General features: G+C 40.8%; 1 protein-coding gene across 3 annotated transcripts in view; it reads left to right on the forward strand.

Annotated features, from left to right (window-relative positions):
• FGF14 (fibroblast growth factor 14) overlaps window positions 1-13,462 on the forward strand; it is a 390,756-nt gene that overhangs the window by 370,534 nt on the left and 6,760 nt on the right. For all 3 annotated transcript variants that reach the window (XM_048929430.1, XM_048929407.1, XM_048929418.1), the window contains one exon: window positions 8,480-8,678. In XM_048929430.1, the coding sequence (XP_048785387.1) occupies window positions 8,480-8,678 (199 nt within the window). The remainder of the gene's footprint in view (window positions 1-8,479; window positions 8,679-13,462) is intronic.

Here is a 13,462-nt window from a genome sequence, read left to right on the forward strand (position 1 = left end):
CACCAGCCTAACTCATCTAATTCAATGTTTGGAAAGTCGGAGACATACTAATGCAGGTATTTTCCAATTCTCATAGCAGGTGAAGCCTCCAGACCTCATCATTATTGTTATATGAACGTGTCCATGGCTTGGCTTTATGCCCTTCTACAGTATTGCAACTGTGGTCTGGGGTATCATCATTTCACACCTTGGTTAATCCAGTGTCTTCCCCTCCTTAACTGATAAGTTCAGCACCACCCCCACTGTTTCACTTCAGAAGGGTGCTACAAAGTACAGTTCCCAGCTTCAATACTTTAACTGTATTTCTCTTCTCTGTTGAATGCCTTCTCCTCATTAAACACAGTCTGCTTCTTTTTAATTTTAAGGTCCTTCTTCATGAGTCATTTCCAACCTTATTATCTGCTATCAAAATGTCACTTCCTCCTCTAACACTGCCCAAAATACCTCTGTGTATACTCTGTGCTGCTTTTCTCATTTTGCAGAAGTTTGCCATAAGCATCTGCGCAACTAGTGTTGTCCTTTCTCCAGTCTCTCATTTGTCATCCTTCCTACCAGAAATGTCTGATAACCCAATAACAGTATACTGAGATAATTTCTTATATTAATTATTAATTATATAGTATACTGAGATAATTTCTTACTTATACCCTGTATTTGAATGAATCGTAAACTGCTCCCATCAGGCAGATCTGTTTCAAAGCATTGATGTCTTGTATCACTACCCTGACTTATAGGTGTAAGTGGGATTAAAGCAGGATTAGAACTGGTATTGAGTTCTGAAAAATATTACTAATCAGGATTTTTTATTGATTAGACTGGCTGTTTCTCACCTGGCAACCTCTTTGAGTTTGTCTTACTGCTGTTTTCTGCTTAGCACCATGGAGCAACTCATTCCACCCGCAGCTGTGCTTTTGCTGTTGTCCAAGTCCAATTGTGCCCACCTTCAGGAGTATCCAATGCCTCCCTGTTTGCTTCTGGCTAAAGTTCAGGAGGTGGACTGCTGGGTATATTTTCTATGGCTGAAACTAGAACAATACCCTCATTTCCTGTATTTCAGTGTAAAAAGCTAATCTAAAAATGGTTGAAGGTTCAGGATGGACAACTTTCATAGGAGCTCATTTCCCCCATTTCCTTGTGGATTCTGTGATGGCTTTTGACAGCTATAATAGAGCCAGGAACTGATGTTGTCCCTCATGGTGTTTACTGGAAGGTTACATTTTGTTTGGGCCTGTCAATTCGTTACTGATTTACATATTGAACACAGATATGGATCAAATTGCAGAAGGTGTTCATATAGTTGTTAAATAACATCTAGAAGCTGTATGGCTGGCTCATGTTAGGTTTTAACTCTTAACTCTTGTTTTTTATAGATCACAGAATCATAGAATGTTTGGATTGGAAGGGACCTTTAAGATCCTCTGATTCCAACCCCCCTGCTATAGCAGGGACACCTCCCACTGGACCAGGTTGCTCAGAGCCCATCCAGCCTGGCCATTAATACCTCCAGGGAGTGGGCATCTACAACTCCTCCAGGCAACCTATTCCACTGTCTCACACCACCCTCACAGTGAAGAATGAGAGGCTATATATATATATATATATATTTATTCTATTTTAATTTTTTTTTAAGAAAGAAAATTGCTACAAATGTGTATGTCCAGTATTCATAGACTCATAGAACCATTACAGTTGGAAAATGCCTCTAAGATCATCTAGTTCAACCATTCACCTAACCAATATTGCTCACTAAGTCATACTCTTTTGCACATCTACACATTTTTTGAAAACCTCCAGGGATGATGACTCAACCACCTACATAGGTGGCCCATTCCAGTGCCTGATCACTGTTTCAGAGAAGTTATTTTTCTTAATATCTAACCTGAGCCAATCCTCACCTCACCACAACCTCCTTTCACATTGTTGTAGAGGACAAGTCTAGGTACCTAGGTAGTCTTGGGGTAGTCTTGGTAGACTTAATCAACATCTTTTTCCCTCATCCACCAGGTGGGTCACCCAGTCATACAAGGAAATGAGGTTGGTCAGGCAGGACCTACCCTTCATGAACCCATGGTGGATTGGCCTGATCCCCTGGTTGTCCTGCATATGCCTTGTGATCTCACTCAGTTCCATAACCTTCCCTAGCAGCAAGGTCAGGCTGACAGCACTGTAGTTCCCCAAATCCTCCTTATGACTCTTCCTGTAGATGGAAGTCTCCAGGGGGCCTTATAGTGACCTTCCAGTACCTAAAGGGGGCCTACAGGAAAGCTGAGGAGGGACTTTTTGTAATGACAGGTAGTGATAGGATGAGGGGAAATACCTTTAAATTGGATGATGGTACATTTAGACTAGATATTAGGAAGAATTTTTTATTATGAGGATGCTGAGACAGTGGAACATGTTGCCCAGAGAGGTTGTGGATGTTCCGTCCCTGGAAGCATTTAAGGCCAGGCTGGATGGAGCTTTGAGCAACTTGATCTTAGAGGATGATGTCCCTGCCTATAGCAGGGGTGGTGAAACTAGATGATTGTCTCGCTCCAATTTATAGGAGGGAGAGGAGGTTCTTTTATTAACTATATACACGACGTGAGATTAAGAAACAACGGTTCAAATGTTGGTCCGACCAGTTTATTACAAATCTTAATTAGGGAGGACGGACACTACTATGATTTAGGGTAATGGGGAATGGAAGGAGGGTGATAGAAAAGATAGAAAAGAAGAAGCAAGGAGTCTTTGTAGGAAGCAAGAGGGAGATAGTCACCACCATGGATCCAGCGAGGTTTGTAGTTCAGTCTTTGATCTTCAGTAGTGGTGGGTCGTTGGGCAGAGTTGTTCTATTGACGATGACAACGATGACGAGAACGACGACTAGAGCGATGATGGCCCCTTTTCAATAGTTTCAAAGTGGTCGAGTCAGCTCTCTTTGGAGTGACAGCTCAAATCCAAAGTGGTCGAGTCAGCTTTCCTTTGAGTGGCAGCTTCTGGCTCTGAGATCTTAGCAGAAACTCCTTTGTTCCCATCTTCCGGGCCTTGCCAGCAGATAAGAGGGAGCAGGGATGCCCATCTGCATCCTGTTTTTCACAGAACACAATGTATCATTCCCCAGTTTTCCCATACCTAGCTGGAGCTGTTTAGCCACAGGCCAGATCTTCCGCCAGTGAACACTCCTGAGCACTCTCTTCTGCTCTTCTACAGCTCTGGAGGAAGGGGTTTTTAAATGTTCCCAAAGTGATATCAATTGTCACACAGTTAGCACCCATCACTTGCCTCCTTGGCAAATCACTCAGAGTCTTATCACAAGAAAAACCTCAGGAAGCAAGCTTTGAGCCAAAAATCAAAGAAGGATTCTTACAATGATCTCACAGGTCCTTTCCAACCCAAAACATTTTATGATTCTATTACTCTAAGATGGGAGTCACAATGATAAGCCTCCAGTCCTCCAGACAGACCTGGTGCTGAATAATAATCTCCATGCTCAAAAAGGCCAAAATTCTTGTGGTGTCACCAGCCTCTTAGCCACATATTTATAAGATGCATTTTCCTGGTCTTGGTATGCCTCACTAACATTGAGGGGATAGAGGAAAATGCCACCTGTACTCTTGCTCCATCAACTAACTGCCCCAGTGCCCTAAAGATGCTTCTAACAGCCCTCAGGCTTCTCTCAGCAGCTTCATTGCTACCAGATTGAACTATTAGTAAAGGGTAATAATCAAAGGAGCAAATCAGATCAGGAAGTTTTTTTAGTAATGTCACCATGGAGGCAGCACACTTTCCTATGGGTAGGTTCTGGCTGACATATGGGGCTTTGTGTTCCCCTCAGTAAGGAGTCATCTATGTTCTGCCACCATGCTGAGCATATCTTCCACCTGCTCACAATTCATGCAGGTGTTACCCCTGCTACCTTCCAAAGGTAGCAACAGGCTCAGGCACTCCCTGCAGCCAGAGAACTGAAAAGCCACATTCAAGCTTGTCAGGATCTATTGAACCAATACAGAGGTAAAAGTGACAATTTCCTGGATCACATTGTTACCATTGACGGCATGTGATGTCACCACTATGAACCGTAGCAAAACAGCAGTTCATGGAGTGGCAATGTGAATTTCCCATCAAATAAAAATTTCAAGATGCAGTCCTCAGCAGATGAAGTAATGTGCACTGGGTGCACTGGGAAAGGGGTGATCCTTTTGGATTTCCTTGAACATGGAAAAACCATCAACTCTGACAGTTACATTGTGATGCTAAGCAGAAGGCCCAAACTTCCAGATCACATTAGCAAGAAAGCAATCTTTCTCTTGAAATATGTAAGACCAGAGATCATACCCACGTGAAGACTGTGGAGCACATTGCCAGTCTTGGCTGGACTGTCCTGCTACACTCACCGTATAGTCCAGATTTCGTGCCCTCTGACTTCCATCTTTTTGGGCTAATGAAAGATGGACTGTGTGGACAACAGTTTCCTAGCAATGAAGCTGTTATAGCAGTTTTGAAACAGTGGGTTACCTCCATTGGTTCAGATACTTATAAGCATGGCATGCAGAGTCTTGTTCATCACTGCCAAAAATGCATAGCTAATGGTGGTAATGATGTTGAAAAATAGTGTTTTGTAGCTGAGAATTTCCTCTATCAAATAATGTTTTTGTATTCTTTGTTTCTGTTATAGTTTCTGTGGAAATAAATAAGAGGCATTACATGTGGAGGTACCTACATATTATGTCATACTACAATGATAAGTTTTGGCAGCAGCTGTGGGATCCACAAAACTAAGAATTCCCCAATGGTAAAACTTTTTGATCCCAAGAGTGAACCCACAACCTGTGAATGACAGTACTTATTAACTCTACAGCTACCAGGAGAATTATTACATCTCCAAATATGACTCACATCAAGCAATAACTTGTTAGGAAGCTAGCACAAATATCCAAGTGACAGTTCTTCCCAGCAAGGTTCAATTTAATCCATCCTTCTCTTCCCTAGGACCCAGGAAGATGTATATGATTGAAGTTTACAGCCAGAGACCTATCCTGGGGTTTTGGAAATTGGCATCTGGCATATACTTTATTTTTCAGATGTTGCTTTGACAGAAGTAAACCAACTTTTATGTAAGATTACATGTTAAACTTGGGCACTGACCTTGGAAGAAATATCCTGAGCACAAGTTCTTGTTTGCAAGTCATGTCTGGTTTTGTAATACATAGAGTTCCTAATACAAAAGGGTAAGATTGCCTGCAATTAAAACTGAAGATGTCATTCTTGAAGAGAAGATCTAAATGATTCAAGTCAGCCACATCTCTCAAGATTTATATTCCTTCTGCCTCTAGACAAAAAGGCTTTTAGACTGGCAAAACATAACTGCCTTTTCCTCTGATAATGACTTCAAATAAAATGAAGTGTAAACAATTTTTTAAAGGCAGTGCGGTTAGCCCATGATGCTCACTTTCTGAATTCTTACCAGATTGAGGTTTAGCTATGTAGAACTAGATTTGGCCTAGGTACATGCAGAAGCAGTTCTTTAGGTGCCATGGCTGCTTTACTGGAGAAAATATGGGTGCTAACAGCTTTTTAGCCATATAAGAATTGTCTGCAGCAAAGCAGAAATCATTCTTAGAAATATTCCACTCATGGAAGGTGCTTATTTCAGAAGCCCCTTTCAGAGTAATTCTCAGAGGAATCAGTGGCTGTATTTCAGTATTGTTACCAACAGGTGCTTAGTATTCATGAATACTCTCTTTCCACAACACTGGAACAATTAACATGCTTCAATGTAGCATATATCCAAATTACTTTTTGACCAACTTTATCCCGGGCAGAATTGCATCCTAATAATGGATGAATGAAAATCCTGTCCAAAGTTACTGTAGCAACAAGCCATCTGGAACAGGATAGCTACAATAATTTAGTGCAGGATTCTATCATTCAACCAGCCAACAGATAACCAACAAAAAAACCCAAAACAGACTATTACTCTGCTTTTTATAACTGTGGAATAGTAGTGATTCCAGTTTGTCCTGTCTATCAGTCTACATCCAGGATCAGACTAGTAATTTTATTGAAATAGGGTGTTTGTGGGTTTTTTTTTGTTTGTTTGTTTGTTTGACTTGGCAGAGCAAAATAACTGAAGTTTTGTCCTCTATTTTGTGCACTGTCAGAGAAACTGTTTTACATGCCAAAGAAAAGGAGTTTGATTCAGAGGTGACATGCTATTTGAAGGAATATTGTTTAAGTATCCTAATGGATATTATTTGGAAAAACACAGAAATACCACTCACAGGCAACCAACCATCGCTAGTATAGAGAAACTGAGAATGACAAATAGCTTTTGTTTATAGCAAGAAGTGACTACTGGCTAAGTAGTGTTTATGGTAATTGAGCTTTACAAGGAAGTAAAATGTAGTGTGAAGCACAGGGGGTAGCTTTTGCAGTGAAGCAGGTAATGAGGAGATCTTTGTAAGCAATGCAGGCAATTCCTGATTAGCATTTGCTGTTTCAACAGCTGAGGAACACGACTTGCATGTAAATGCCTGTGCAAGAGTCCAGCAGGCATTCCTTCTAGCCTTCCACCCTGCACTGTGGCTTTGAGACTCCTTGAGCCCTGCTGTGATTTGAAATCAGCGTAAAAGAAAGGAGAGCAGCACAAGCAGCAGACATCTTGGAACAGAAGGAGAAAACCCTGTAGCAAAGAAGTTGCCTTTAAGAATTTTCCTCATTAGTTTTCAGCACTTCTAGTTCAGACTGTATTTGCATTTCTGTATGTATATATAAATATAGCTGAACAGATAGGTGGTAAAGAAGTAGTGGTGCAAAAAATAAATAAATAAAAGGCCATTGCACACATCAGAGAATTTCTTTTGCATCTGTAAATGAGTCTGACCTGAGACATTAAGCGTAGCTGCTCACACAAAGAAAACCACCTCATTTAAGGCAGGTTTCCAGGTTATTTTCTGTCTGCTGCAATAACTGCTGTTAGTATGCTGTTGAAGAAGATACACCAATTCTTTTTATTTGAGGCTAAAAAATACTCCATAATTGAGAAAGCTAACAGCATAGTATACCCTGCATAAGGTAAGATAGCTTTGTTTACAAGTTATAAGGCAAGCCATAACAATATGAGTGCTGTATGTCCCTTATCATAAGAAGAAAACTTCTTGGTACATGGAGTGACGTAGTATAGATACAGAAAAGTATTTCCATCTCTGCTTTCTCTTATGGGGATCTGTGTCTTTTCAGACTTTGTTTTCCAGACTTTGTTTTCCAGAAAGGAAACCTGTTGAGACAAAAACAGCTGTGAAATCCTTACAGTATAGAGTCAGCTGGGTATGAGATAGAGACCCAGAAAACACCTACTGAGAGTTAGCTCAGTATTGCACTGGGCCAGTAGTAAAAAGAAAGAAACAAAGAAACAAACAAACCAAATTAATTTGATTGGAAGAGTGTGAATAGATGATATTTCCAGAATTTTAATTCTTGGGAGAGGTAACTGAAGGAAATATAAGTACAAAAAGAAAAAGTGGATTCAGGCTAAGAGATCTGTGAAGTCACCTTCCACTTTCCCACTTTCCCCTCCTCCTGTTATGATGGGATTATCATTCACAGGTTTCAACAGACATGTCCAAAGACTGAAAATTATCTACATTCACACACGCTTCTATTTCGTCATGATAAAAAAGTGCAATTTTTTTTCTTTTTTCACCTTTGAAAAGAAAAGGTAATTTTATTTGCTTATTATTTGCTGTTTATTTTTTCCAAAGGACTCTGGTAAAGTGCTCAATATATGTTCACACTTTTATTACTGTTCATTTGTGTTATTTAAAATCAAACTAATTTGACTCCTGGGTTCTAGAAGTTTGTGCTCAAGTTAACCTTAATAAAGAGTTCAGTGAATGTGACTTCTGGAAACATAAGCAATAATGGGATGAATGCTGAGAAAGTCAATAGGAATAATGTTCTTTGTATAGGAATTTGCATATCAAAACAGCACTTTCCCAAGGTGTCTCAAACCATCCCTACTCTAGGAAATTATATATTTTTATATATATTATTAACAGCTATTATTTATTAGCTACTGTAAAACATGTAGAGGAAGTTTATTGCTTTTATTACATCTACCAAGCATGTTGAAACTGAAAAATACTTTTATCATCAATATGTTTTTTTTTTTAGCACAGACATTCTAATTCAAGAAAAACAAGGATAATCTTTCAGAAAAACATGAGAATAATTATGCCTGCATTTTAAAGTGTTTTTATGGTTGTGTCTCTTCTGTACTTTCAAAATATACTATCCTTTTTGCAAGATGGAGAAAGAGAAGTGGTGAGAGGTGAAATAACTTCACCTGGAGGTCAGCTATAGGAAGATAGATTTTCTGGTCTCAAAACGGAACCTAACTATAAGTCATATATTAAATTAATCTAAAGGTGTTTTTGAATTGTCAAAACAGAAGCAGCACTTCAGAGATACCGCTTAACACTTACTTTTTCTCCCACAGGAACTTTTTACACCGGAGTGCAAATTCAAGGAGTCTGTTTTTGAAAATTATTATGTAATCTACTCATCCATGCTCTACAGACAACAGGAGTCCGGAAGGGCCTGGTTCTTAGGTCTGAACAAGGAAGGGCAGGTCATGAAAGGAAATAGAGTCAAGAAAACAAAACCAGCAGCTCATTTTCTACCCAAGCCATTGGAAGGTGAGATGTAGTCCATCACTGGCAGATCTTCCTATAAATCTCAGGGAAAGAAAAGGGAATTGTTTCTAAAATAACCAAATAACCTTTGTGAATGTGTGTTCCATGCACAGAAGCCATTCCAAATGACAGTCCCCAGGATTCATGGAGCAGTTTTGTGCTTTGGCATATTGCTGCTAGAAAGGGCATATTTAAAAATATTATTTGAAGAGATTAGGAGGTCATTTTACAAGAAAATAAATCTTCTGTGGATATGTATTCTATCACCTTTAAGATATTATCTTGCTAGCAGGAAAAAGTGTTGTGAGTCTTCCAATCCGAATGAAAAATTGGACATTGTGGGATAATTGAGAGTTATAAATGGAATGGATGAAGTGTATTTCAAGGTAAAAGCTTTCTAATGCAAAACACAAAGGTCTGTTTATAGAACAGATCATACTTGATTACTTAGCCAGTTGATATAATATACATAACTTGTGTAAGTTGACAATTGAAGCAAGGTAGATGAAAATGAAAGCTGTACTAACCTTGCACACTAAAATGATGTCTCACATTCCTTGGAAAACACATTTGCTTTTCTCCTGGATTATGACTGATCTATTTATGACTGATCTATTTATTCTGCAGGCCACCTCTAACCTACATCACTTTTTGTGTCCTGTCACAGAATCACAGAATCACAGAATCACAAGGTTGGAAACGACCTGCAAGATCATCTAGTCCAACCACCCTCCCATTCCTATCAGTGCCACAAGCTACTAAACCATCTCTCGTAGCTCCTCATCCAGGCGCCTCTTGAACACTGCCAGGGATGGCGACTCCACCACCTCCCTGTGCAGGCCATTCCAGTGCCTGATCACCCTCTGAGAGAAAAAGTTTCTCCTAATGTACAACCTAGACCTCCTCTGGTATAACTTCTTGCCATTTCCTCGGGTCCTACTATTTGCCTGGGAGAAGAGGCCAGACCCTTTTGCACCACAACCTCCCTTCAGGAAGTTGTAGAGTGCAATGAGGTCTCCCCTGAGCCTCCTCTTCTCCAGACTGAACAATCCCAGCTCCCTCAGCTGCTCCTCATAAGACTTGTGCTCCAGACCCCTCACCAGTTTCGTTGCCCTTCTCTGGACACGCTCCAGGGCCTCAATGTCTTTCTTGTAGTGAGGGGCCCAAAACTGAACGCAGTACTCGAGGTGCGGCCTCACCAGTGCTGAGTAGAGGGGGACGATCACCTCTCTGCTCCTGCTGGCCACACTATTTCTAATGCAGGCCAGGATGCTGTTGGCCCTCTTGGCCACCTGGGCACACTGTCAGCTCATGTTCAGCAGAGCATCAACCAACATCCCCAGGTCCCTTTCCTCTTCGCAGCTATCCAACCACTCATCCCCAAGCCTGTAACGCTGCATGGGGTTGTTGTGCCCAAAGTGCAGAACCCGACACTTGGCCTTATTAAACCTCATCCCATTCACCTCAGCCCAGCGATCCAGCTTATCTAGATCCCTCTGCTGGGCTTCCCTGCCCTCAGGCAGATCGACACCACCTCCCAACTTAATGTCATCTGCAAACTTACTCAGGGTACACTCAATCCCTTCATCTAAGTCATCAATGAAGATATTAAACAGGATGGGCCCCAGTACCGACCCTTGGGGGACACCACTTGTAACAGGTCTCTAGCTAGACTTCACTCCATTGACCACCACCCGTTGAGCATGGCCCTCCAGCCAGTTCCTTATCCAATGGAGGGTAAAACTGTCCAAGCCACAGGCAGCCAGTATCTGCAGAAGGATACTGTGAGAGACCATGTCAAAGGCTTTGCTGAAGTCTAGGTAGACTACATCAACTGCCTTTCCCTCATCTACCAGTCTGGTCACCCAGTCGTAGAAGGAGATGAGGTTGGTCAAACACGACCTGCCTTTCATGAACCAATGCTGGCTGGGCCTGATCCCATGGACACCGCGCATGAGCCGTGTGATCTCTCCCAGGAGGATTTGTTCCATGACCTTCCCTGGCACTGATGTCAGGCTGACAGGCCTGTAGTTCCCCGGGTCCTCCTTACGGCCCTTCTTGTAGATGGGAGTCACATCAGCAAGCCTCCAATCCTCTGGAACCTCTCCAGTCAACCAGGAGCGCTGGTAGATAGCTGAGACCGGCTTAGCAATCACCCCCGCCAACTCCCTCAGCACCCTAGGATGAAGCCCATCCGGTCCCATGGAGTTGTGACTGTCCAGATGGAGGAGGAGCTCTCTAACTGTCTCCACCTCGATCTCCAGGGAGACATTCTGCATGTCAGCCCAGATATCCAGATCAGGGAACAAAGTGCCCTGAAGATAGCTGGTCTGACTATTAAAGGCAGATGTAAAGAAGGCGTTGAGGACCTCAGCCTTCTCCTTGTCATCTGTGGTCACATTCCCCGCTGCATCAATCAAAGGATAGATATTATCCTTGGTTTTTCTCTTGCCATTTATATATTTGTAAAAGGATTTCTTATTCTGCTTTACTGCAGTGGTCAATCTAAGTTCAAGATGGGCTTTCGCCTTCCGGACTTCCTCCCTGCATGCCTTAGCAACTTCCTTGTAATCTCCCCTAGTAGCCTGTCCCTTCTTCCAGAGGACATAGACTCTCTTTTTCTTCCTGAGTCTTGACAGTAATTCCCGGCTCATCCACACTGGTCTTCTCCCCCTACGGCTCGCCTTACGGTATTCAGGGACAGCCTGTTTTTGTGCCTTTAAGATTTCCACCTTGAGGAGCGTCCAGGCTTCCTGGACCCCTTTACCCTTAAGGAGCGACTCCCAAGGGACCCGTGCTACAAGCGTCCTGAGCAGGTCAAAGTCCGCTCTCTTGAAGTTCAAGATAGCAGTTTTGATAGTCACCCTTCTGACATCACTCCTGTCAGCACTCCAAATTTCACTGAGATCATTGCTACACATAGCCTCAGTCATTCTAAAAATTACCTACTTACTTAACATCTAAAATCACACACTAATAATATTTTAGTTAACAGTCCAGGTTTTTTTGTTTGTTTGTTTGTTGTTTTTGTTTTTATTTTTTTAATTATTTTGACTTTAGAAGTTTTGATTAAGGGATGAGAGTTTATTAATGTTAGATTGCTCCTTTATTGTGAAACTCTGAACAATACTATTTTTAACTTTAAATTTGAATTCAGGATGATGCCTTTTTTCTTCCCCTGTTTCACAATGTTTTTGTATTTTCACAAGCTTTCAACACTACTGATATTTTATAAGTCAGACCCAGTGCATTTTTTAAGTAAACATCCATTGATTAGAAAGGAAACAACCATTTTCATTAATGTTTGGACTCAAATGCTTTCAAAATATCTAGGCCAGGCATAGTTTTTTACATTGCCTATGAGAATTTTAAAATATTACACCTCTGATATATAGCTCCTTGTAGTTTTATCTCATACTATTTGACTTAATATTTTTGTAGGTCATGGTGTTACTTTATCAAGTTCTTTGTTAAGCAGCAAAGGAAAGCATTCCTAACACATTTTTGGGGTCTCACCCTGAAGACAAAAATCATAATCAGCCTTAGATACTCCAGAGAAGATCTTTAATTTCAGACTTTTCATAGGCCAAAAGGATTTAAATTATGTTACTGGAAATGTTAGAACAAGTATTTGATCAGTTATCAAATTCTATATTTCTTATGAAACCCCACACTACTGAAGACCAGTGCCAGTACTTTGATGCTCCTGCCTTTGACTTTAATAAGCCAAGTGATTAAAGATTTGTGCTCTGTGGCAGCAGAGAGCAAAACCCAAAGTCAATGTGGTGATTAATTCCTTTGACTGCTTTGATATTTCTTTTAACACTGCTCTGATATAAATAAAGGCTACTGAAGTTAGATGTAACTGGAAATATTACCTGAATCACTGACATGGAAAATGGAATTGAACTATCCAAGAGTATTAATCATTAAGGAAGCTGGAACTGTGTAATTGAACACATATATTTCCCTCAAAGGATTTAAACTGGTTACACAGGGAATGAAACCCAGGGGCAAACTTTTAATTCATCTAAAAATTCAGTTAGTAGTTTAGTTTGGAGCTTTCTGCTCTGCATTCAGTGTAGCTTAGTGTGTACTGCATGCTTTTTTGAAATGGAAGAGCAAAACCCTCAAATTTCATGTAGACTCCGCAGAAAAGTCCCAAACACTTCTTCAGCTGTAACCTGAAGAGGTTATAACCACACTTCTTGGACTTGGGAGCCAGCTGTACAAATAATTTTTCTTAGCTGGACTCAAGCCCAGTCTTGCAATGTAGGGCTAAAAAAAAGACACTTGCATCCAGACAACTCATATTTTACTTCTAAAAAATCGTAAAATGCCTTTTTTAAGGATAATACATAAAATGAGTATATAAAAATATATGCATATCTGTCTCATATAAATACATAACTGTATTTTCTAATTTCTGAGGTTTCAGTAGTTCCTTTAAACAGGTGAGCATACAGTTTCCTGCTTTTTTAAGACAGATATGGTAGAAGTGGGAAGTTCAAAGGGTCTAGCAAAGATATCAGTCATGCAAAGTAGCTGTGAAACTAGTTTCTCATCATGCAAGAGAAACATGGAGTATATTAAAATCATAGAATCATAGATTCACAGAATGGCCTGGGTTGAAAGGACCACAATGATCATTGAATTTCAACCCCTCTGCTATGTGCAGGGTCGCTAACCACTAGAGCAGGCTACCCAGAGCCACATCCAGCCTGGCCTTGAATGCCTCCAGGGATGGGGCAAAAAAAAATATTAGTTACTGTAGATAATCCTGTTTG

Source organism: Lagopus muta, chromosome 1, assembly GCF_023343835.1.
Source record: "Lagopus muta isolate bLagMut1 chromosome 1, bLagMut1 primary, whole genome shotgun sequence".
In the NCBI taxonomy this organism is placed as follows: Eukaryota; Metazoa; Chordata; class Aves; order Galliformes; family Phasianidae; genus Lagopus; species Lagopus muta.